This window comes from Panthera uncia, chromosome A2 (assembly GCF_023721935.1).
Source record: "Panthera uncia isolate 11264 chromosome A2, Puncia_PCG_1.0, whole genome shotgun sequence".
Lineage (NCBI taxonomy): Eukaryota > Metazoa > Chordata > Mammalia > Carnivora > Felidae > Panthera > Panthera uncia.
In genome coordinates, this window is record NC_064816.1 from 1314294 (window position 1) to 1338683 (window position 24390).

At 61.9% G+C, this 24390-nt stretch overlaps 2 protein-coding genes across 8 annotated transcripts; one reads left to right on the forward strand and one right to left on the reverse strand.

Moving 5' to 3' along the window:
- Positions 1 to 793: 793 nt before the first annotated feature.
- LSM7 (LSM7 homolog, U6 small nuclear RNA and mRNA degradation associated) lies at positions 794 to 6541 on the reverse strand. The gene is made up of 4 exons (XM_049639594.1): positions 6410 to 6541; positions 6236 to 6326; positions 2314 to 2385; positions 794 to 1072 (listed from the first exon to the last, which is right to left on the reverse strand). Exons 1-4 carry the CDS (start codon positions 6539 to 6541, stop codon positions 930 to 932), a joined length of 438 nt encoding a protein of 145 aa, XP_049495551.1. The 3' UTR covers positions 794 to 929.
- On the forward strand, positions 6526 to 24390 carry SPPL2B (signal peptide peptidase like 2B). Of its 7 annotated transcripts, none has more exons than XM_049639587.1 (16): positions 6568 to 6639; positions 14229 to 14348; positions 14904 to 15116; positions 15564 to 15653; positions 16380 to 16519; positions 16859 to 17001; positions 17304 to 17400; positions 18155 to 18271; positions 19381 to 19462; positions 20160 to 20234; positions 20313 to 20375; positions 20467 to 20566; positions 20733 to 20810; positions 22155 to 22315; positions 22837 to 22937; positions 23541 to 24390. In XM_049639587.1, exons 1-16 carry the CDS (start codon positions 6568 to 6570, stop codon positions 23770 to 23772), a joined length of 1884 nt encoding a protein of 627 aa, XP_049495544.1. In that variant the 3' UTR covers positions 23773 to 24390. The 7 variants fall into 7 exon arrangements, with proteins under 7 accessions (XP_049495549.1, XP_049495544.1, XP_049495545.1 ...); XM_049639588.1 differs by having other exon boundaries at positions 16862 to 17001; XM_049639589.1 differs by having other exon boundaries at positions 14934 to 15116.

The window sequence follows — 24390 nt, forward strand, 5'->3', positions numbered from 1 at the left end:
GGCCAGGTAGCACGTGCGCCCGTCCGGCCCCGTTCGGAGCCCTGGTCCCGTCTGCCACCAGCATCCTGCACGGGCCCTGCTGGTAGTGAGGGGGTCGAGGGTCCATAATTCCTACTCCCAACTCCTCTCCCCCTCCCCCCTCGGCCCCCCTGGTGACAAGTCAGGGAGGAAGCCTGTTCCCGGCAGGGACCATCCTGTGGGGGCAGGGTCCTAACAAGTACCAGGAGTTTAGAAAACAAGGATCAGAGAAGACGTCCCACTTTCTGAGGACGGGACATGGTGGGGGGGGGGGGAACTCCCGGGGGCGATCTGGAGCCAGCCAGCAAGGGTGGGGTTCCGGAAGGGCCCACGGTGTGCTTTAGGGCCCGGCCAAGACGACGTGGCTGCTTTGTTCTTGAGCGGCCGTGGCTGTCGGCAGCAGCATGACTGGCATGGCCCAGAAGGCCCTGGTTTTCGGGGACCACGCTGGCTGGCATGAGGCGGCAATGGAGCGACACAGCAGAGACAGGGACGGGCCGCCGGGGCCTTCCCGCGGAGGTGTGTGCCCGTCCACCCTCCTGGGACCACAGGCGGGCCTGGGGGCGCTGCACCTGCTATAGAGCTGCAGGGGGCTCCTGCCTCCCACGTCCCCGTCCCTCGGCTTGTACAGCGTGTGCCCGGTCCTCTCTGAACCCGCCAGTGCCAGCACGACCGCGGTCAGCGCCTGACAACCAGGGGGGCCGAACTGAATCCCCGGGAGCCGGTTTGGCCAGAAAGCCAAGGCTAGAAGCAAGATGCTGGGGCTCCCGGACACTTGAGGTTTGCAATTTTATTAAGAAAACAAAAACAAAACCTATACAAGAAGGAAACCCCATTCCCGCGGTGGCGCGTGATGCGGGAGGGGCAGCTCCGAGTCCTCGGGAGGCTGTGTCCCGGGCCCTCCGAGCCCGCTAGGCGTCCTGCTGCTGGATGAAGGGGTTGGGGATGGCTTCCATGCCGTCCTGCGGGCAGATGAGCACCACAGACGTGCCTCTGCACACCACCAGGCCCAGCTGCCGGGTGTCCTCTGTGAGCTTGTACTGGTCGTCGGGGTCTGCAGAGCGAGAAGGAGGGTGGGCGTGAGGCGGCCCGGAGGCGGCATCCCGGCCTGATGGGAAGGCCGCATGCCAGGTGGCGGGGGTGGGGGTGGGGGTGGCGGCTCTGAGGACCCAAATCCAAGGGAACCTGGTGGCCTGGGTGCAGGCCAGGTGCCTCACCCTCACTCCTCAAGCCCAGACACACAGCCCTTGTGCCTGGGTGAACCACGGACCACGAGGGCCAGGAAGAGGTCTGGCAACAGTGTCTGCACCTGCCCTCCTCCTACAAGGACAACACAGCCTGGGGGACGCTGGCTCACGAAGCTCATTGGGGGCCCTGGCATCTGAGTCAGCAGAGGTCCAGGGACCACGCTGCGATGAGCAGCTGGAATAAAAATCGGTCTGGGACTCCTGGCTCCTGCAAAATCTCGGAAGCCGCGTGGGGGCACCGTCCGCCCCATGTCAGCGGGCAGTTAACGGTGGGATGAGAGGGACCCCGTGGAATAGACAGCAACCGAACCTTTACTGCTTTTGCACAACGTCAGGGGAGGGCCCAGTGGCCCAGTGCATCAGAGACCAGGGGGTAACCACTGTTTTGGGGCTGAGACAAGAGGGCACGGACTCCTGCCACGGGTGAGTCCGGCCCCGCGAGGAGCAGGCTCCGTGTGGAATAACAGCGTGCAGCCGGGTGCCTGGCCTGCTTCTGAGTGCAGGGTTTTCCCAGTGGACCCATGCAGTGGGGCTGTCCTTTCACAAAGGAAGAAAATCATCCTGCCTCCGGGATTCCAGCTTGGGCGGACCCGGCAGGAAGACAGAAAACGAGGGCAAAGCGACAGACCTGGTGGCAGCAGCCATTCTGCCGAGACCAAGCTTCCGCACAAAGGCCCCTTGGCGTCCCTGCTAATTTTTCACCAGGGTAACAGCGACAGTGCCTGGGGGGGCAGGACCCTGCCTCCCTCCTAGGTCTGGGTATCCCCTTAAGGTTTCAGGCAGGCTGAGCTAGAGAACTAGCCAGCCGATGGGCAGGTGCTGGCCTGATGGAGGGTCGGGGACTTTGGCGACAGGGACTGGGGCAGGGAATCAGGGGAACAGGACCCCCTGTTAGCAGCAGAGTCCACTTGAGGACACAGGAGACAGGGGAGACCAGCTGCCTGGTTCACAAGGACCGTGTCCTTCATTCAGGGGCAGGTTGGTGGGTTTGGAGCAGTGAAAAATTCAGGCCTGGCGAGAAGCTTCCGAGGCCCGTGGCTGTGCTCACCTCTCATGTATTCGACGGTACCATCAAGTACGAGATTGAGGAGTGGGTCGAACCCTTTCAGGATGCCGCTGGCTTGTAGGAATCACCGAGAAGAGAAACGGAAAAGCGTAAAACAAACAGTCGTTCCAGGGACAGGGGCACACGGCGCCTGGGAGGCAGTACACGGAGATGGGGGCTCACCCCCAGGAAGGGGCTGATGTGGGAGCAGCCTCTCCGGGGCGGGAGGGATCAGGGACCAAGGGGAAAGTGAGGGGGCTCCAGAAGGGGAGCAGTGAGGATGACTCTCCCCCCCCCCCCCCCACCATAGAGTTGTTGGCAAATGTCTTCAGCAAAGGGCCGGCCGGCGCACATCTGCACATCTCAACCACGAGGGCTACATGGTCCCCAAGGCAACAACTCCACTCTGCCCTCCTGGGGCGAAAGCAGCCAGACCACAAGTAGACGTTCAGGTGTGGCTGTGCCACAGCGAAACCTCACAATACAGAAATGTGAATTTCAGGTAATTCACGAGCCATACAAAAGCAAGCGATGGCGAGCCTCGGATACAGTAGGACTCTTCAGCCACAGGAAGGAGCTGTGCGACGTGCCCTGAAAGCCCCCTGCCCCTCCTGCCTCACTCCTCCCATTTTCAGGCCTCCCTGTCCCAGGCACGGCTGGCAGAAGCACGTGGCAGAAGCACGTGTCCCCCCGCGTCACTACAGCACGCAGCTGTAGTGTCCACACAGAGAACGGGCTTGGGCATGACCAGCAGCCAGCCCCATGTGGCATAGGGCGGGGGTCTGCAAACTGCGGCCCGCGGACCAAATCCAGCCTGCTGCGTTCCGCGCGGACCTTTGCTGGCACCCAGCCGCATTCGCTTGGCCACGTACTGTCTATGGCTGCTTTCACGCTGCAGAAGCAGCGCTGAGCAGTTGTGACCGGGGTCCTCTGGCTCGCAAAGCTTAAAGTACTTCCTGTCTGGCCTTTTACAGAAAATATCTGCCAGCCTCAGACTTCCTGGGCTTGAGCCCCTGGCTCTGTGCTTCCTCTCTCCCTGCCTGTCTCTGCCCTGCAAAACAGATTACGAGGATCCCCCCCGATGGGGTCATGAACAGCACGGATGGCAATAACATACGGGCATGTGGCACGGAGCCCGGAGCAGGGGACCGGCACCCGTGGGTCTACCCTCCATGCGGCGCGAGTGGGGTTCTAAAATGGAGCTAATGGGGCGCCTGGGTGGCGCAGTCGGTTAAGCGTCCGACTTCAGCCCGGTCACGATCTCGTGGTCTGTGAGTTCAAGCCCCGCGTCAGGCTCTGGGCTGATGGCTCGGAGCCTGGAGCCTGTTTCCGATTCTGTGTCTCCCTCTCTCTCTGCCCCTCCCCCGTTCATGCTCTGTCTCTCTCTGTCCCAAAAATAAATAAAAAACGTTGAAAAAAAAAAATTTTAAATGGAGCTAATACCCCCTCCCTGGTGACCACTGTGGGCAGCCCCTCCCCTCAAGCGTGTGTGTGGGGGTGCTGTGAGTGCCGGTGGGGTGCCTACTCCTAATGCGATTAGGTTATTTTGACGATAAGGAAGAAGGATTCTGTAGATGTGACGAGAGTCCCCAAGTCGGCGGACCTCTGGTTCACCTAAAGAGACATCACGCTGGGTTAGCCTGACCTGACTGGATGAGCTGCGAAGGGAACAGGAATTTTCTGCAAGAAAAAAACTGGAAGTGTGGGACAGGTTTCCCTGCTGGCCTGGAAGGAGCAAACTGCCCCACTGTGGACAGAGTCCTGGGTGAGCCAAGTGTCCTGGACACCTGCAGCAGAACACGGGGACTCCAGTCCTGCAGCCATGAGGAACTGAGTTCTACCAGCAACCAGCAGGCTTGGAGGAAGGCCCTGGGCCTGAGGTAAGAGGCTCTAAGCCCCCCCCTTGACCGCAGCCTGTGAGAGACCTTGGGCCCAGGGCACCCAGACTCTGGACGCACACCACGAGGTGATAAATTCGTGTTGTCCAAGCTGCTGAACTGGTGGCGGTTTGCTATGGAGGGCGGAAAACCAGGACAGACACCCCAAAAAACAAGAGCTGCATCTCGTTCGTAAGTCCGAGAGCCAGCATGGCACGGACGGGGCGGACGTCTATTTGGGTTCAAATTCTCTCTGCTGCCGGCTACGCACACTTGCATGCGCTGTGTTTTATTATTTTTTTTTATTTTTATTTTTTAACATTTATTTATTTTGGAGACAGGGAGAGACAGCATGAACGGGGGAGGGTCAGAGAGAGAGGGAGACACAGAACCCGAAACAGGCTCCAGGCTCCGAGCTGTCAGCACAGAGCCCGACGCGGGGCTCGAACTCACGGACCGCGAGATCGTGACCTGAGCCGAAGTCGGCCGCTTGACCGACTGAGCCCCCCAGGCGCCCCATCATGTGCTGTGTTCTAACCCTGCTGACGCCACCCGATCATCCGTGAGAAGGGATCCGGCTCGCTGTCTCATGAGATAAACTGAAGACCAAGAGGCAGCTGAGTAAACGAAATGTTGGTTCAAGTGCTCGCTGCTGTCAGGAACGATGCAAAGCACCCCCGTGACCCTTTACTCCTTCCCCGCTGCCGCCCGCCGAGGAGGTGGAGAAACAGCTTTGGGTGACAAATGAAGAAGCCGGGGCTTGGAGCCACGCCGTCTGGCTCCAGAACCCAGAGGCTAGGCCGGGCAGCCACCATACCCAGGCCACACTGCCTACGCGCACGAGCGACACTGGGCCTCGCTCCTGCCCTCTCCGTACCAGGTTCCAGATGCAGAGGTCATCGGCGTGTTCACATGCATAAAGCTGGGGGCTGTGACAGGTGATACCAGAGGCTTACACCCAAGGGGCATGGCCTGGGGAGGAGACTCAGGGAAGGCTTCCCGGAGCAAGAACCTTGAGCTGAGAGCAGGAAAAGGACTCTGAGGTTAACCTGGCGTTAAACAGACCGCAGACGGAGTCACCTGTGCCAAGTGGACACCACCACACGGAGACAGTTTCGGCAGTAACTTCAACCAGTCAGTCTGGAATTTCCCCGCCAGCACCAAGTGAGGCCATCTTCCCGGTGGACCCCCAGCCATCCCCCAAAGGAAGGTGACCTCCCCTGAAACAATCCACTCTTTCCCGCCTACAAAAAACCTTCTGTTTGCTACAGCCTCTCCGCTCCCTTCCGTCTGCTAGATGGGTCGCTGCCTGACTCACGGATTGTTGAGGAAAGCCAACAGATCGTTAAAACTCCCTCAGTTGAGGTCTTGTGCTTTAACACGGGTAACAAGCTGGCCTGGGAGGAGCACTCCAGGCAAAGGAAGCGTACACCTCACGTCCCTGTGGTAGTTGAGGGCTCCACGTGCCACGGAGAGGTACGAAAGGCTGTCCTTTACCCTAAGCCAGCGCGGGGCCTGGAAGAACTGAGCAGCAAACACGGAGATTCAACCTGTTTCTAACGGGTCTCCGTGGCCCACTCTTAGAGATCGGCTGTAGGGGCAGTGGTCTCCACCGGGGAGATGTCTGGCTTGCTTGTCAAAACGAAGGGATGCTCCCGGCACCTGGTGGCACCTAGGGGTGCTGCTCAACACCCCAGGGTGCCCAGGGCAGCCCTCACAACCGAAAACCATGTGGCCCCAATGTCACCGGTGCGGCGCCTGAGGAACCTGGTGTAGGGGGATCGGCGAGGGGCTGCGACCGCTGCCCGGGACGGGCTCGGAGAGAGAGCACCGCACAGGAGGCAAGCCGGGAATCCCAGTCCCGGCTGCAACTCTGCGCCTCTAGGTGGTTGGGACCCGTTCCCGTGCCTCAGTTTCCCCACGTTAGAAGGCTGGTTCGAGTTATCCGAGCAAAGTGCTCAAAGCGGTGCCCAGGCATCAGCCACCATTCTCGCCTCGGCCCTCACTCACCCTAAACCGTTTAGGGCGTGGGGGCGGCGGGCTCTCACCTTCGCGGCCTCCCTGAAACTTCACCCGGATCGTCTTGTCGATGTACTTAGATAAGTCCAAGATGCTCTCTTTTTTCTTCTTCTCTTTGTCCTGCAGGGGAAGCAGAGCGCGTGAGGCGCAGAGCGCCGACGGGTCCCACGCCGCCCGCCCAGCCGGCCCTGCCGCGCGCTCACCGCCATCTTGCCGCACCGCGCCGCTCGGCGCAGGCGCTGCCGCCGCGCCCTTTGACCCTGCCCTCGCGCGCAGGCGCGGAGCACACAGGGCGCAGGCGCGCCCAGGAGCGACGGGGCGTTGCTGGGAAACATCTGCCGACGCCTGCGGACCGGCCGACATGGCGGCGGCGGCGGCGGCGGCGGCGGTGCTGGCGCGGCTCGCGGCGGCCTTCCTGCTCCTCGCGGCCCAGGTGAGGCTGCGTCGGCCCCGCCGGCCCCGCCGGCTGCGGCACCCGGGCCCTCTGCCCCGGCCCCGCGCAAGCCCCGACTGGTCTGGCCTGGGGGCCCGCCTCGGGTTTGCGCGCCTCCAGCGCGGGTGGCCCGCGGGCCCGGAGCTCGGCCGTGACCTTGCGGGTCTGTCCCCGGCCAGCCTCTCTTTCCTGCCTTGGAGCCTTCCCCAGCTGCAGCGTCACTCAGCTGTGCCGGGGCCTGAAGTTTGGGAATTCCCTTACCCCCTCAGGCCCTGCTCTGTCTCGAGGTCTCCAACCGCCGCCGGGGGCGCCGCTGCCTGGCCCCGTGGCCTTGGGCAGGGGGCTGCCCCTCCCCGAGCCTCAGTTTCCCCTTGCGCGCGTTGTTAGCGCCCACCCCCGTGGTTGCGGTGAGCCGTCCAACGCGGCACCCAGTGCCTGACTGTGTCCGGGAGCGGCAAGGGGCCCATCCTGGGAGTGGGGTCGAATCGCCGCCCTGCATTTTGTCCCGTGACCTTGGGCAAGGGAGGTTCCCTCTTTGGCCGTCTGTTGCTCTTCTGCAAAAGGAAGAGAGGAGCACAGCGAGGATTGAGCGAGATGATGCATGGGGTGATTTACGTGCGGCGTGCATCTTCTTGGGCACTTAAGTGAAGGGTCTCCCCGGGGAGTGGGGGACCTGCCATGAGCCGGCTGATGTACATTATCATAAGCGCCTTTTTTATTTTCAAGTCCTCTCTTCCCTGGGTTATGCAGTTCAGGGAATGGTGTCCCTACAGCCCTGCACCCACAGCCATTAACCTTGATGTATCCCAGCCCACCACCTCCACCGTATCTCCTGGTGGCCAGTGTTCTCTCTGTGGTCACTTTCGTCTCCCGCATTCTCCAATCCATCCTGGACACAGCAGGAGTGACCTCTTTGAAAGTGTGTCAGGTCTCGTGGCATCCAGATGAGAGCCTTCCCACGGCTTTCAGTGCATTTGGGAGGCCTCTGTGGTTTGGCTGCTTGGGAAGAAACTTCCTCTCCTTTTCTATTTGCGGAGGGCACTCAGTTCTCTGGTCTTCCCCGTTTCTCTGGGATGCCCCTGGTCATCCTTGTGGTCTCAGCTTGCTTGTTCTTCCCTCCTCCCCAGAGACGCTCTCTGGGACGCCCCCTCCCCAGCCCCCAGCACTCCTCCTGATGCTGCTTGCTCATTTTCTTGTCTGAGCAAGCTGAGGGCAGGGACTTTGAGCTCTCCAGACATTTTGAAGGAGAACAAAGTGAGAAGTGGACAAAGGGCAATGGGAGCACCATGGAGAGAGGGACCTGGTTTGCTTGGGGAGGCTTTTCAGAAGCAGAGGCACCTAAAGGGTGTTCTGAAGGGTGGATAAGAGTTTGCCAGGTCTCTCTCTCTCTCTCTCTCCATCTCTCTTTGTCTCTCTCTCTCTCTCTCTCTCTCACACACACACACACACACATACGCACACACCAAAAAAAAAAAAAAGTCCACGCTCCTGGATAGGAAGAACAAATATTGTTAAAATGTCGCTAACTACCGAAAGCAATCTACATATTCAATGCATTACCTATCAGAATAACACCAGCATTCTTCATGGAGCTAGAACAAACAATCCTACAATTTGTACGGAACCAGAAGAGACCCCGAATAGCCAACGCAATCCTAAAAAAGAAAACTAAGGCTGGAGGCATCACAATCCCAGACTTCAAGCTGTATTACAAAGCTGTAGTCATCAAGACAGTATGGTACTGGGACAAAAACAGACACTTAGATCAATGGAACAGAATAGAGAACCCAGAAATGGACCCACAGACGTATGGCCAACTAACCTTTGACAAAGCAGGAAAGAATATCCAGTGGAATAAAGACAGTCTCTTCAGCAAGTGGTGCTGGGAAAACTGGACGGCGACAGGCAGAAAAATGAACCTGGACCGCTTTCTTAAACGAGACACAAAAATAAACTCAAAATGGATGACAGACCTAAACGTAAGACAGGAAGCCATCAAAATCTGAGGAGAAAGCAGGCAAAAACCTCTTTGATCTTGGCCGCAGCAACTTCTTACTCAACACTGGAGACCCTTGTCTCCAGAGGCAAGGGAAACAAAAGCAAAAATGAACTACTGGGACCTCATCCAAATAAAAAGCTTCTGCATAGCGAAGGAAACGATCAGGAAAACTGAAAGGCAGCTGACAGAATGGGAAAAGATATTTGCAAATGACATATCAGATAAAGGGTTAGTATCCAAAATCTATAAAGAACTTATCAAACTCAACACCCAAAAAACAAATAATCCATGGGCGAAAGACCAGTCTTTTCTGAACAGACACTTCTGAGCAGACACTTCTCCAAAGAAGACAACCAGATGGCCAACTGACACATGAAAAAATGCTCCACATCACTCATCATCAGGGAAATACAAATCAAAACCACAAGGAGATACCACCTCACCCCTGTCAGAATGGCTAACATTAACAACTCAGGCAACACAGATGTTGGCGAGGATGCAGACGAAGAGGATCTCTTTTGCACTGCTGGTGGGAAACAGCCACTCCGGAAAACAGTCTGGAGCTTCCTCAAGAAACGAAAAATAGAACTACCCTACAACCCAGCAATTGCACTACTAGGCATTTATCCACGGGATACAGGTGTGCTGTTTCGAAGGGACACTTGCACCCCTGTGTTTATAGCAGCCCTATCAACAATAGCCAAAGTATGGAAAGAGCCCAAATGTTCATTGACGGATGAATGGGTAAAGAAGATGTGGTATATATATACAATGGAGTATTACTCAGCAGTCAAGAAGAATGAAAGCTTGCCATTTGCAACAATGTGGATAGAACTAGAGTGTATTATGCTAAGTGAAATTAGTGAGAGAAAGACAAATATGTGACTTCGCTCGTGGAAGGGAAGCAAAAATAATATAAATACAGGGAGGGGGACAAAATAGAAGACTTTTTTTTTTTAATGTTTATTTTTGAGAGAGACAGAGACAGAGTAGAAGCGGGGTGGGGCAGAGAGAGAGACACAGGATCTGAAGCAGGCTCCAGGCTCTGACCTGTCTGCACAGAGCCTGACGTGGGGTTCGAACTCAAGAACCGTGAGATCATGACCTGGGCCCAAGTCAGACGCTTAACCAACTGAGCCACTTAAGCGCCCCAAGGGACTCTTAAAGATAGAGAACAAACTGAGGGCTGCTGGAGGGGTTGCCGGTGGGGGGATGCGCTAAGTGGGCGAGGGGCATTAAGGAGGACACTTGTTGGGATGAGCGCTCAGTGTTATACGTAGGGGATGAGTCACTGAATTCTACTGAAATCATTGCACTATATGCTAACTAACTTGGATGCAAATTAAAAATAAATATATTATTTAAAAAAAACGGGGAAGATAAAAGCCGAAGCAAATGTGACAAAATATTAAAGTGAGTTGAGGGGCGTCTGGGTGGCTCAGTTGGTTAAGCGTCTAGCTTGGGCTCAGGTCATGATCTCACAGTTGGTGAGTTCGAGCCCCATGTCGGGCTCTGTGCTGACAGAGCCTGGAGGCTGTTTCGGATTCTGTGCCTCCCTCTCTCTCTGCCCCTCCCCTGCTCACACTCTGTCTCTCTTTCAAAAATAAACAATAAACAAATACAGTGAGTTGAGCTGAGTACGTATTTCATACTGTCTCATAATATAGTTATTTTATAATAAAAATAAAATTGTAGTAAGTAAATAATACGAAATTAAATCAGTAAATAACTTCACATTAAAAAAGAAAAAAAGTTTGCCAGGTCTCAAGGCAGAGGGAGGGTGTTGCCGGTGATGGGAGGAGCTTGAACAGGGGTGGAGGTGTGAGAGCTGATGTTTTATTTTGAGAAGGTGAAGAGGCCACTTTGGTGTGTAGGATGATATCATGCTCACGCCCTGAGAGCCCTGAGAAAGACGACACCCGCAAGGAAGCCCTTCGGATGCGCTTGAAGGAGGCTCGGCGGGAGGGCAGGGGGCGGGGCAGCGGTGGGCGTGGCTGGCGGCCGAGGGTAAAGGGCAGGCTTTCGCCGCGGCCTCCTGGGCGGACGGAGGAGGGCAGTGCTCCCGGTGCTGGGGCGTTCGGGCTCTCTCCCGGGCGGGACCTCGACCTGCGCGCCAGCCGCGGAGAGCTTTGTGCGTGCCCTTCGCGGAACACGGCCCGGTCGGGTCTGTTGGCCGTGAGACGGGGCAGACGGCCTTGTGGCGTGCGGGTGTGGCTCTCTCTAGAAGTTTGGGTCCTGCTGCCTGGGAAGAAGACTAGCTTTCCACCGGGTAGGAGGCTGCTTGCCGACAGCCCTGGATTCATTTGCTACCATTTTGTGACCCTGGCTGGGGGACTCCCCAGATAGACACATCTCCCCAGTGGCTACCGGAAGTGTACTGTCAAGGCCAGTAACAGACCCGGAGCAAAGTTGGTTCCCTTCCCACCCCGGTACTCCCTTCCCCCTCCGCCACCTGTCTCCCCTCCTCTACTGGTCCCCACCTCCCCACCTGTCCCCTCTGCTCCTCCTGCACCTGTCTTCCTTTCCTCTATCAGCCCAGGCCCTCCTCCACCTGTCCCCTCTTCTCCACCTGTCTTCACTCCTCCTCCACCTGTCTCCCCTCCTCTACTGGTCCCCCCCTCCCCACCTGTCCCCTCTGCCCCTCCTCCACCTGTCCCCTCTTCTCCATCTGTCCTTACTCCTCCACCTGTCCCCTCTTTTCCATCTGTCTCCTCTGCCCCTCCTCCACCTGTCACCACCCCTCCTCTGCCTCAGCATCTCCAAGCTTCCTGGGTTCTTATTTCTCCCCCCTCTCCTCCTAAGACCTGCTTCTGGCCTGGACGCATTGGCTCTTCTCAGACCCCCTGATGTGGAATGCATTCGCGGTCCCCCTGAGTCACGGTCTCCCTCGCCATTCCTGAACCTACTTGGTGGCCGTGACACGTCGGAAGGCGGCCTGTCCGTTATCCCAGACCGGGACTGGCCAAGCACCACTTGTGGCATATGGGGTCCTTTTGAGGAACATCTTCTGGTTCCTTTAACTCCGTGGGGGAGGAGACTGTACGCGGGCATCCGACGGAAGCGCAGGTTGATTTAGCAGGAGGCTGCTTGTGCCAAGCGTGGGGACGGAGGTCTGTGCTCTGCAGTGACCTTTCTGGAAGCTTCTGCTCGTTCCCCCTTTACACACGTGACATTTTTCTCCAACAACCTGGGTCCCACCACAGATCAGGGGTCAGCAAAGGTGTCCCGCAAAGGCCCAGATGGTGAATATTTCTGGCTTTGTGGGCCACGTGGTCTGTGTAGCCACTGCCCGGCTCTGCCGTGGTCACTGAGAGCAGCCGGAGGCCCTGCGCACAGGAGCGGGTGGCCGCGCTCCAATGAAACGTATTCAGGAGCACGGAAGGTGGGGCGCAGGAGGCCGGTGGGTTGGGGATCGGATGTGCTCCATAGTGGCCCACGGTGAGGAGGTGCGGGGGTCCTGAACGCGGGGTGGCCCATTGGAAAGAGCAGACGGCCAGGCACAGTACGCGGGGCCTCAGCCAGGCTGAGGGATGCCCTTGGGGCACAGTCTGGTGGGAAGAATCTGGAAGAGGGGGACATTAGGAGTTAGGAAGTTCTGTCTCTGGTGGAGGGACTGAGGTGAGCGGAGGTTGGCCAGGGCAGGTCGGGGAAGGACACAGCCTTAGCGAGATGCTAGGGGACCTCCGGTCAGCCTCGGGCAGCCCCTGGCCCTGTTGCCACGAGCCCGGGTTCTTAGAGCTGGGTGCTGTGTTAAGCACGGCTTCACAGAGCACACCCAGCAGTCCGCGTGGCCTTGGGTCCCTGGCTCAAGGTGGCAGACGGAAACGTCAGAGTGGAGATGCCAGCTGGAAGAGAGGTGGCCGGGTGCCTCGGAGAGGCGCAGGGTGGACACCCAGTGCCTCCTGTTGGCCTCCAGGTTGCGGGTTTGGGAGGCCCGGGGGTTGGTCCACGCTCCCGCCGCCACAAGTGACCAGGGCCCGGGTGAGAAGCTCCCGGAACAGCCGGGGCCTTGCTGTGTTCCCACCAAGGCTCTGGCCGGATGAAAGCCCGTCAGGGCCCCAGGCCTGGTGTTGGGAGCCGTGAGCCATCAGGACCCTCGGCCCCGACGGCGAGGTGTGTGTCTGGCGGTGCCAGCTGGGTCCCGCCGGTGCACGTGTGTCTCCTTGGCAGCTTCTTGGGGTACCAAGGAGTGAGTTTTCCATCTCGGCCTTGAGGTGTTTGCAGCCCACGGGGAGCACGAGCTAGAGACACGGGGGCCCCAAGAGCCCTAGGTGCGCACAGCAGGATTCGGGGGGTCAGGCGGGCGCAGGGCCCCCTGGGTGTGGTGGCTGGACTCAGCCCCCTGGCACCTCGCACAGGGTGTCTCTCCTGAGACCCCCTCCCCTCTCAGCAGACCCTGGGGAGCTACTCAGACTTGGGGCAAGCCTACCGGCCAGCAGAGCAGCCAAGACCTGGGTGTCACATGCCGCGTGGCCCGCTGGTGACAAAGCCCTCCTGAGGGACAGAGGTCATGCTCTGGGACCCTGCCCCAGGCCAGTGTAGGGGAGGAGGCGGGAGAGGTCTTGCGAATCAAGTCCACCTGACAGCCAGGCAGCGGCTCCAGGGAGGGATGGAGACAGGGAGCGGGGACACCTTTGTGTGATAGAATTGTCACATAGATTAAGCTGGCGTTCAGCAGAAAAGAGGGCTGTCGGCCTCTTCTGTCCCAGGCCCCCAGCCACCCCACGGCCCTCGAGGGCCGTCTAGTGCTCCGAGGACGCGGATCTGCCCCTGTGCCTTGCTTTGAGTTCAGACGAAGCTTGCTGGATCCTCCTGACCCTCTGGGGGTGGCCCTTCCCCTCCCTCCTCCTCCCTCCTTCTGGGGAGCCGGGGCTGTGTGGAGTTAGGGTTAGGTGTGTGGGGAGGCAGGCTCTGGCAGGGACAACTGTGCATGCCCTGATGATGACGTCAGCACGACCCTCCTCTGTGGCGAAGTCTGGCAGTTCCCAGCCACGCCCTAGGGCAAGGGGTTCAGTCCTGACCTGGGATCCCACTGGCTCCCAGGATCCCACTGACCGGATCCCACTGGCCAGTCACATCACTGGGTCTGACGCCCCCCCCTGGAAAGTTGGCACCAGGGGCCTGAACCCAGCTGGCCTCGCTGGTCAGTGGCCAGATTTTCCAGGAGCCTGGTTTCCAGGGTCAGGGGCAATTCCCAAACCTGCTGGGGTGCAGAAAAGCTCCTCCAGGCCTCCTGCCTGGCCCTGTGCTCCCGGCCTCTGCCTGGAGCCCCTGGACAGACCCGCTGGCTCCCCATGTCCCCCTCGTGACGGAGCCGTGGGGGTTTCATTCTCCCCGTCCCATCGATCCTTGGAGGGCCCCGTGACGTGGTGCTGTCCCAGCCGTGAGAGCCACGGCCACGGCCAGCACCCAGGTCTCCCTCGAGAAGGTTGTCCCTGCCTTGTTTCTCTGCCATAAGATGTGGATGGTGGTGTCCCATCTGTCCTGTCCAGGGAAGAAACCAGCCCAAACCCTGAGCCGGGGGGTGGGGGTTGTCCTCCTTGTCAAGCCCCGGTGCTGAGCTCTCTGACTTACCGCCCTGTCACCCCAGGTGGCCTGTGAGTACGGCATGGTGCACGTGGTCTCCGAGTCTGGGGGCCCCAGAGGCAAGGACTACTGCATTCTCTACAACCCACAGTGGGCCCACCTGCCCCACGACCTGAGCAAAGCGGTGAGTACCCACTGGGGCGTCCCCTCTGGGGCCCTGCAGGCCCGGAGTGCTCTGGGGTGCCCCCTCCTGACTTGGGGTCCGGTCTGTGTTGCTGGCTGCCACCCTCCGCTCCCCAGCCTGCTGTCTGAGGGGACTGCTACAAGTCTCACCCTGCAGGGAACCAGCTGGAGGACAGAGGAAGGGCCTCAGCTGGGAAACCAACGTGGGGGGCCTGGTCACACTTGAGGGGCTGCTGGGGTCTCAGACGACCGTAGAGGGGCCCCATCACCTCTCTGGGGCTTGGTTTCCTTGGTCAGAAACAAAAGGACGTTCGGGTGGTGTTGAGGCACAGCCCCTGCCGGGGGCGTTGGTCACCCCCCACGTGCTGGATGGGCTCGTGGGTGATTCTCACTGCCGAGGCCACGGCTCCCGCCTGCCCGGCCCGTGTTCCGTTTGCAGTGGGTGCTGGGAAGGTTTCTGGGGGCTTTTCTCTGAGCGCACGCCACCCCCTGCCCCTCCCGTTGGCCTCGCGCTCAGGCGTGTGGACGTGTGTGTGCGTGCGGCCCACTTTTCTAGATCAGGTGGTGTCAACGCCCCCTTCCCCAGTCCCTCCTGCAGCTGCGGGACTGGACGGCCTCTGTGCTCTGCTCTCCGCCTGACCTCCCGGCCAAAGGCTTCAGCAACCAGATCCCGCTGGTGGCACGGGGAAACTGCACCTTCTACGAGAAAGTGCGGCTGGCCCAGGGCGGCGGGGCGCGCGGGCTGCTCATCGTCAGCAGGGAGACGCTGGTAGGGCCCCGGGGCCTCGAGACCGGGGTTTGGTTTGCTGACCGTGGCTGCGGACGCGTGTCTCTTGGAGGGGGACCTGTCCCTGAGCAGTCGCGGGGGCTCTGGGGAGACCGGATCCCATCTCGCTCTACAAGGCCTCGGGGCAGAGCTTGGGGGGTACCCTCTGAGGAGCAGCTGGCATGGGCCCACATTCCACGCGCCTGCCTCTCCCCTAGGCAGGCTCCCCCCCCCCCCCCAGGGCAGAGTGACACCTGAGCAACCTGACCCCAAGGCTTGAACACGGAAGGAGAGCTTTTCCTCCCCCCGGTGGGGAGGGGCAGACACCCCCCACACACACACACACCCACCCCGGACCAAGCTGCCTCCGGGAGGGCTAGCTCTTCAGGCCGCCTCGCCCTTGGGAAGCCAAGGGCCCCCCTCCCGCCACACCCTCCTCTCGGTCCCCAGGTCCCTCCAGGAGGCAACAAGACACAGTACGAGGAGATCGGCATTCCCGTGGCCCTGCTCAGCTACAAAGACATGCTGGACATTTTCCAGGTAGGGTTTCCCACGTCCTCCGGTCTGCGGCTGTTGCCAGGCCGCGAGTGTCTGGCGGGCAGGGGTGGGCAGGGACCCACGAGTGAGGCCGCCCACCCGGGGCTGGTGGTGCCACTGACCCATGGGAACGGAGACGCTGGCCCCAGCGCTCAGAGCGCCCAGGCTCCGGGGCCTCTGTGCCGAGCAGCAACCGGACACTGGCTTCCGGGCCAGACCGGCCGTCCCCGCCCACACGCCGGAGACCCCGAGCTTGGCTCTCCCTGCCCACACACGGCCCCGTCTGACCAGAGGCCTGTGTGCACCCACCATCGGGGGAGTTGTTGGTTCCAGAACAGGCGAGCTTCCAGACACAATTAAAATGGAGATGTTCAATGTTTGTGGAAGCTTCTAGCAATTTGCAGGACATGTCTTGATCCTGATTACAGCCTCACAGCTCCCCCAAGGGAACCATTGTCGGCCTCCCACACGCTTCCTGGGGCGACGTCCCCGCTCCTGCACGCGCACACGCATCTAGGTTTAGGATTCGCGTCCCCGCACGCGTGTGGGCCCCTTCACCGGACGTCGTGTGACACTTGTTCTGGCAGTTGACTTCTCTGGGGTGGGAGTGGCAGGTGAAGGCTCTCCCCGGGCCCTGGCTCCACGCGTGGGCTGGTCTGGGCTCTCTGGGTGGCCGAGGGGACGGGACAGCAGCCCCCGCCTTGAGCTCTGGTGCCTTCCCTGAGGCAGAGTTTTGGCCGATCGGTGAGGGCAGCGCTGTATGCCCCCAACGAGCCCATGCTGGACTACAACATGGTCATCATCTTCGTCATGGCCGTCGGCACCGTCGCCCTCGGGGGCTACTGGGCCGGGAGTCGGGACGTGAGGAAGTGAGTGTCCCAGGGAGACCTCTCCCTGGCCGCCCAGGGAAGCCCGTGACGTGGTCAGTGCCGGGTTCGGGTCCGCGGGTGGTCCCAGCACTGGCCGAGGGCATCGCGCCACTTTCCTTCGAAAGCGGCCGTCACAGCTTGGCCCCCTCGCCGCGTGGTCTCGCGAGGTCCCTGGGGTGGGGTCCGGCGTTCTCGCCGAAGGGACAGCAGGGATGTGTGGTGGGCGTGGAGAGGGCGCCCCTCGGCCCCGTGGACCCCCGCGTCCTGCCGCCCCCGCCTGTCCCTCCGTGTTCCTGTGCCGGCCGGCAGGGTGCCCCTGACCCACCTGCGCCTCCCAAGAAGGTACACGAAACACAAGCGGGATGACGGGCCCGAGAAGCAGGAGGACGAGGCCGTGGACGTGACGCCCGTCATGATCTGCGTCTTCGTGGTCATGTGCTGCTCCATGCTGGTGTTGCTGTACTACTTCTACGACCAGCTCGGTGCGCCCCCGGCTCACCAGAGGGACGCTGAGGCCCCTACCCCCGCTCCCCGGCCGTGGGTCCCCCGTCCACCCGCCTGCGGGGTTCCGCCTGAGAAGTCGGAGGCGGGGTGAACGCGGGCCGCCATCGCCAGCCCGAAGGAGGGGACCTGTGCTCGGGGAAGCGTCCCTCTCGTCACCAGGTGCCGGCCACCCAGCTAGGCTGCACCAACGCTTGGAGCCCTTTCTCGGGCGGGGGGCAGGGCGGGAGACCCAGGCGGCCCCCGGCCCTCAATGCTCGCCCCACCCCGCCCCGCCCCGCAGTCTATGTGATCATAGGGATCTTCTGCCTGTCCTCCTCCGCGGGCCTCTACAGCTGCCTGTCTCCACTGGTCCAGAGGCTGCCGTTCGGCAGATGTAGGTAAGCCCCCTGCGGGAGGCCCCTGCCCGGCCCTGCACCCCCAGCGCTGCTCGCTGAGGTCCCACCCTGCCACCTCTCCTCGGCCTGTCCCTGGCGGTCTCCCGTCTCCTGGCCCCTGGAGCTCCAAGCTCTGCTTCAACGGTGCCGAGGACCCCCTCCCTGTCCCGTGGCCCCTAGCCAGCCTGGCGTGGCGTGGGCCGGCCACGCGTGCTCACTCAGTGCGGGCTGGGGCTCGCGGCCTCAGCAGTAGGGCAGAGCAGAGAGGTGGGTGGTGGTCCCCCAGCCTCTCTCTCCCTACATCCCATTCTGGGTCAGGCCCAGTGTCGACACCGGGGCAGAAGTGGGGCAATGTGGATGCACGTGGGTCCAGGGCAGGGGCGGCAGGGCAGGGCCGTGTGGCCGAAGGCGCTGCTGGTCCAGGCCCCTGGGGCTCTCGGCTGCCGGGGGCCAGTGGCCGAGCGCTGGAAGGTTTGAAGGAGGGCAGGGCCGGCTCGGCGCTGGCTTGGGTCTGCCCACCCCCACGTGCCAACCCCTGCTCTGTCTGCCCTGGACCTGGGGGGCCTCCCTTCTAGAAGTCAATTAAGAGGTCAGGGCAGAGTTGCACAGGGAACGGAGGCGGGGGCAGCAGGAGGCCCCGTAAGGATGAGGGGCCCAGGGTTTGGGGCAGGGGTGGAAGTGACCCTCTGGGTGCTGGGTGGAGGTAAGGAACAAGCTGGCCCTGACAGCTGCAACCCCCCCCCCCCCCGGCCCCCAGGGTCCCCGACAACAGCCTGCCCTACTTTCACAAGCGGCCTCGGGTCAGCATGCTGCTCCTGGCGCTGCTCTGCTTGGCCGTCAGCGTGGTGTGGGGTGTCTTCCGGAACGAGGACCAGTGAGTGCCCCCCACCGCGGGCTGTCCTCAGATGCTCTCTGTGCTCGTCTCCCCGCGACCGTGAGCCGGGCTGTGTGGCGGCCAGGTGCCGCCCGCGTCCGGTGTCACTGGGTTTGTCGGCTGCCACGTGAACTGCGATTGGAATGTGGATATGGTTCCCGCAAAGCCTCCTGGCCCCGGGCGCCCTGAGCGAGCGCGTGTCCTCCGGGTGCCCGCTGGTGCAGGGAGGCCCTGGCCGCCGGCCCCTGACACCACCTGGCGCTCCCTCCGAGCCTTTTCTGGGGCGGTTAACCGCTCTTGGCCGCGCTGCCGTTTGGAGCCACGACAGATTTAATTGGGCAGAAGGAAAAACGTGAAAATATTTTGAGTCCTTTGTACACAAAGGGAACACGAGCTCTCACGGTTAGATTCGAGCCACAAGACTCGCTCTGTTCTTTAAAATTAGAACAGGCCCAGTTCCCTCTGCGTCTGGGCGCCCACTGGCCGCCCGCAAGCCTCCTCTTTGTTCTTTGCGGCTGCCCCGGCCGGGAGATGTTTTCATCCCGGTCTTCTGATGAGTAACCTGGGCCACGGCCTCCTTGCCGCCCCAGCGCGGGCGAGCCTGTGGACCGGGCGGGGTGGCTTGTGTGTGTGTGGGGGGAGCTCCCTGCAGCTGCTGGGGTGACAGTCTTACCCCCCCCCCGCTGCCACCTTGCAGTCCCTGAGCCCCCATTTCTGGGACCAAGAGATTTGGTGTAGAACCTGGCTGGTGAGCATTTGGCTTTGCTAAATCACATAAAAAATAGTTTTGAAGCAAACCTGAGTCCAATAGAGTCCAATAGTTGCACAGTGTCCCCACCCCATCCCCCCGCCCCGTCCCGTGATGTGGGGGTGAACGCCACCACCCAAGAGAGACAGCCCCGGAGCACGTGCACCCGTTCCTGCCTCACTCCCCCCGCCTCTCCCCCGGCCTTGGTCCCGTGCCTGTGTCTTCACAGCATGGGGTCAGGCTGGGAACGGACAGCTTGCACAAGCTGGGAGCCAAGGTGGCCAAGGAGGGAGTGACCCGCCGGGTCATAGCTCTTGGTGGAGCCCCTGCCCCAGTGGGTGACCACCACTCTGCTCCCCAGGTGGGCCTGGATCCTTCAGGACGCACTGGGCGTCGCCTTCTGCCTCTACATGTTGAAAACCATCCGCCTCCCCACTTTCAAGGTGAGGGTCCCAAGGAGGTGGGGCCGCCGGATGGGAGGGGGCTGTGTCCTCAGGGCGGCTGCAGGCCGGCCCGCCCCCGTGTCCGCCCAGGGTGTCCCGGGTCCCCTGTGGACAGCATGTTCTTCGTGCCTCTGTCCGTCCCGCCACCTCTCTGGTGTCAGGGCTTAAGGATCAGCCGCAGGATCGCCTCCCAGTGTGGCGGCCACGCCAGTGACAGCCTGGCGCTGAGGACGCCCGGGTGGGGCCGCAAGGCGGCCGCAGGGCGGGGCCCTTCCCGAGGCCGCCACCGTGGCGGTGCTGGTGCCGGGTCAACTTCCTGCTGGTGAGCCGGCACACACAGGCAAACGGGGGCGGCAGCGCCAGTGCGGGCCCCGTGGGCAGGACCGAGAAGTGCACGGGAAGACGTGAAGAAGGGGCGTCACCGCCCCAAAGCCACAGTGCCGGTCACAGAATGCATGTCGCTGGAGCCACCTGCCTTCCAGCTTTTCCATCACTCAGAACCGTGGCCTGATTCACGTGCTGCCCTGGTCTCCCGTGGCTCCAGGGGATGGGACTGGATTTGCTCAGATTTGCCCCTAGCTGCTTTGTCCCGTGGGCACGGCTGAGCCTTGTGGGGGGAGGTGGGGGTGGGGACGCGGCCTGGGGGTGTGCGCCGGGGACCCTCTGAGCGCAGCCCCTCAGGACGTCCTCTCCCCAGGCCTGCACGCTGCTGCTGCTGGTGCTCTTTGTCTACGACGTCTTCTTTGTGTTCATCACGCCCTTTCTGACCAAGGTGGGCGCCCCTGCCCTGCCCTGCCGCTGCACCCCCTGCCCCCGTGCCCCTTCTCTGACACCCCCCCCCCTTTGTTAGAGTGGGAACAGCATCATGGTGGAGGTGGCAACCGGGCCCTCGGACTCGGCCACCCACGAGAAGGTACGTAGGGGGCCCCCGGCCGGGGCGCTGCCCGGAGAAGAGTGCTGGGCATGCGCGGCCCCCCGGACACGCCGCTTCCTGCTCCCCCCAGCTCCCCATGGTCCTGAAGGTGCCCCGACTGAACGCTTCGCCGCTGGCCCTGTGTGACCGGCCCTTCTCCCTCCTGGGCTTCGGGGACATCCTGGTGCCAGGTACTGGGGTGCGAGGTGGGCGGCCTTGGGAGTGTCCAGTGGGTGGAGCCCGAGCAGAGCAGGCGGGGTTTGCCCCCTGGGTGGCGGGCTGGCCGCCGGGCCCGTCTGAAAGCAGGGACGGCCGTCACACGGGATGCCGCCGGGCCCACGCGCCTTCTCCCTGCAGGGCTGCTCGTGGCCTACTGCCACAGGTTCGACATCCAGGTGCAGTCGTCCAGGGTCTACTTTGTAGCCTGCACCGTGGGTAAGCGCCCTCCTTGTATCTGTCTGTCCTTCGTTCTGTCCTTGTCCCCCACTTGTTTCTTTGGTTACCAAAGCCATTGCTACAGAATCGACCTGTCCTGTGGAGCCCGATTGCTTTGAGAGTTTTCCAGACCGGCCGGACTGCTCACCTCTGGTCAGCCCTTCTGGAGGAGCAGCGAGCCTGCCCGATGGCGCATGTCCCTGTGCATGCGTGTCCCCCGCCATGGGGGAGGGGCTGCCTGATGACTCCCTCCCCCGTGTCGTGGGCCGCGTGCACAGGCCCCGGCAGCCCACCCAGCAGAGGCGAGGCCCTGTAAATGCCCCTGGTAGCACCAGGACAACCGGGGCTGACCTTCCGGGCGTACTTTGGGGTCGTCTGGGTCTTCCCACCCTGGTTCCTACGGCTGCAGGCACGCCCCCTCGTCCCCTTTGCCGGCCCTAAACCTTCCCTTGGGCTTTACACACCACACTCATCCTTCAGGTACCGTTGCAAGGGCTTTGTGTGTGTGAGCCGCTTGGCCGGTTGTGTGTGTGGTTCCTTGTCGAGCCTGCGGACCTTGCGGGCGGCGGGCGCCTTTCTCCTCCGCAGCCGCAGCCCGCTCCCGTGGACCGCCGGTAAGTGACGCACAGCTCTCCCCGGAGGTGAGGACCGCCGAGCGAGCCGCGATCTCGGAGGAGGTTACTGTAGCCTAACTCCTCGAGGAGACGGTTGCGGATTTACCGCTGCGGGATTAGCTCAAAGAGCGCCTGCATGCCGGCCCTCGGGTTCAGCAGCGTGTGCGTGCGTGACTGTGTGTGCAAGTACGTGTGTGTGCGTGCGCAGACGCGCGCCCTTCTATGCTGGCGCTCACGTATGGAACCGACGTGCGGGATTTATTCGGACCTTCGCCCCTCGGGGCTCCGTCGGGTATCTCATGAGAATGGAAACAGCCTTTCGCACGATCACAGCTTGTTATGAACGTTTGCTTTTGTAACTTTGTGCGGACGTTACTCTTCTCCAGAACTCTCTTCCTAGCTAAAGGCTGAGCAGACAGGTGCTCAGGCAGTTAACGGGCCTTTCTCTCGCTGCCCCTGTGGCTCCAGACCCGGGGCGCAGCCGTGGAGCGTTGCTCATTCCCCCCTTCTCGCTGGCGCCCGGTGGGACCGGACAGGGGTGTGTGTGCCGGAAGACGCAGGCGCGTCCGTGCGCAGGCAGGCAGCCCCCTGCCTGCCCCGGGTGCCCCGTGCGCTACCGTGTGGCGGGCGCCCCGCCTCTCTGGTCCCCGTTCCGGCACCCCGGCCACAGGCGGGTGCTGGGCCGCGGGGCCACCCGTGGGGGTAACACGCCGCCCGTCTCTCCCTGCAGCCTACGGGATCGGCCTCCTGGTGACGTTCATGGCGCTGGCCCTCATGCAGCGCGGCCAGCCCGCCCTCCTCTACCTGGTGCCCTGCACGCTGATGATAAGCTGCGCCCTGGCGCTCTGGCGCAGGGAGCTGGGCATGTTCTGGACGGGCAGCGGCTTTGCGGTGAATACCCGTTTGCTATGACTGTCTGCGAGAAATAATAACCCAATAAGCCCTAACTAGAGTTAAAGTTGAGTAAAACCTCCTAGTTTCACGACTAAACCCCGCGGCCTCTGTCCCCGTTCCCAGAAGGTTCTGTTTGGCGTCCTGTCCGTGTGGCTCTGAAGGGTCCGAGCCGTCCCAGCAGAGGGGACGCGCTTGTGCCGTCCCACTGGGCGTGGCTTGAGGATGGTGCTAACAGCCCTTTACTAAAGGTGCCAGTCCCAAGGGACCGTAACACCCCAAATGATGGGATACTGGCTTCCGGCTGCTTCAGCCCTTGGGAACACAGTGCCGAGCTGGGGGGGCCACCGAGGTCCTCTGCCAGGGTGGGGGCTGTCTGCCCAGGACGGGGAAAGGGCAGGGGGCCCGGGGGCGAGCTGTGCAAGCCCAGGTGGAGGAACCAAGCTCAGCCTGTGGCGCCACCGCCCCCCTCGTGGAGTGGATCACGGCCAGTGGCTCGCTGTTCCTGGTTTTTGAGACAGAAGAGGAGAGGGACGGAGGCCAGTCTTGGTGCAGCGCAGCAGAGTCGATGGGACGAGGGCACGTGTTTCGGTGGCGCAGGGACAGAGCTGACGCCCTGTGGGTATGGAAAGGCTGCGGCTGCCTCCGCCACCCGCTGCCCTGTCAGTAGCACACAGAGGTGGGCGGCACCGGGACCAGCCTTGTCAGTTACAGGAGCTCCTGAGTGTGACATGTGTCCCTCTGGAGCGCTGCTGGTTGAGCGTGGTGTTACCGTGCCAGGTTTTTTGGAAGTTGAAACTCGCACCCTCTCTGTCCTGGCCTAGAGGCGCCGAACGGAGCAGGGCCCCAGGTTAACCTGATAGATGAACCAGATAATGTAACCTATGATAGGGCCTTGGGCCCTCCCGCGGGCCCTCGGGGAAACGCTCCCGGCTTCATCGCCCACCGTCTTCAGAGGCTCTCAGTCCCGAGGAGTGCTGGCTTTGCCACAAGGCAAAGTTCTGGAAGGTTCAGGAGGCAGGGGGAAAAGGCTCAGCGTTTCTGCATTGGGTCACCGGCCTGTGGTACCGCCTTCTGGCTGGTGCTACTTGGCCCCAAGGGAAGGTGGCTCCTGGGTCTGGAGCTGGACCCTCGGGGGACGGTGACTCATCTGCCCTCCCCTGTCCACTGTCCCCGGGCTTTCCTGTCCTCGTCCCACGCCTGACTGTGGCCTCTTCTCTTACAGAAGGACCTACCTCAGTCTCCTTGGGCGGCGTCTTCAGCCGACGGCCCCCAGCCCCAGATGGACTCAGACACTGGCCTCTCCCAGCCGCCTCCAGGCGAAGGACTGGCCAAGTGCTCCCTGCCCACGAAGCAGCCCCCGGCATCGTCTGCGCCCGAGGAGACCGGGGCCAGAGCACCCCCCCAGGAGCCCACGAGCCCAGCCAGCCGCACCCCTGAACCCACAGGCCCGGTAGGCACCTCGGCCTAGATGATGGCGCAGACTCTCGGGCCCTCGCTGCTGCCCCTCTGCGCCGAGAGACCCCGAGACTGGACGTGCTCGGCCCTCCCCCCCCCAACTTGGTGCTCTGGTCTGGCCGATGTCCCCGCTGTTACTCCTCCTTGAGCAGAGCCCAGCTGCACCCTGGACCCTCTCCAGCTCCTGCTCCCAGCTCGAGTGGCTGCCGTGAGCCCCCGGACCGACGAGGTCACCCATGTGGAGCGCCCAGCTCCACGGTCTTGCCTGTCAACTCGGTGGTTCCTCGGAAAGGGCAGGAAGTGCCGCCTCCGACCGCCCACGGCTGCAGATCCGCCCACATCTGGTGCTTACCTTGCCGCCACTTCCCTCAGGTTCTCTCCTGTGCCACGCCTGCGCGTCCCCAGGGACGCCGGCCAGCAGAGCCCAGTCCGGCCCCTGGGCCCTGGATGTCTGGACTCAGGATGCGGGCCCGGCTGGCCGGGTCGGACCTGCCTCTGTGTCGGCAGGGACTGAAAGCGGCGCCCGGCGTGATGGGCCACCCCTCTCGGGCCCGCCTGGCTCTCCCAGCAGCCAGGGCAGCTTCTCCGCCTCTTAATAAACGGCCATGACTCGTTGA

What these genes read in the sequence shown, in the direction of transcription:
- SPPL2B (XM_049639587.1), top strand. Translation starts at nt 6,568, where the DNA reads ATGGCGGCGGCGGCGGCGGCGGCGGCGGTGCTGGCGCGGCTCGCGGCG. An exon ending in GGACGGGCAGCGGCTTTGCG is followed by an intron (nt 22,316 to 22,836) that starts GTGAATACCCGT and finishes TTTTTGAGACAG; the next exon opens with AAGAGGAGAGGGACGGAGGC. An exon ending in ACAGAGCTGACGCCCTGTGG is followed by an intron (nt 22,938 to 23,540) that starts GTATGGAAAGGC and finishes CTTCTCTTACAG; the next exon opens with AAGGACCTACCTCAGTCTCC.
- LSM7 (XM_049639594.1), bottom strand. Translation starts at nt 6,541, where the DNA reads ATGTTTCCCAGCAACGCCCCGTCGCTCCTGGGCGCGCCTGCGCCCTGT. An exon ending in GTTTCAGGGAGGCCGCGAAG is followed by an intron (nt 2,386 to 6,235) that starts GTGAGAGCCCGC and finishes GATTCCTACAAG; the next exon opens with CCAGCGGCATCCTGAAAGGG. An exon ending in TACCGTCGAATACATGAGAG is followed by an intron (nt 1,073 to 2,313) that starts GTGAGCACAGCC and finishes CTCGCTCTGCAG; the next exon opens with ACCCCGACGACCAGTACAAG.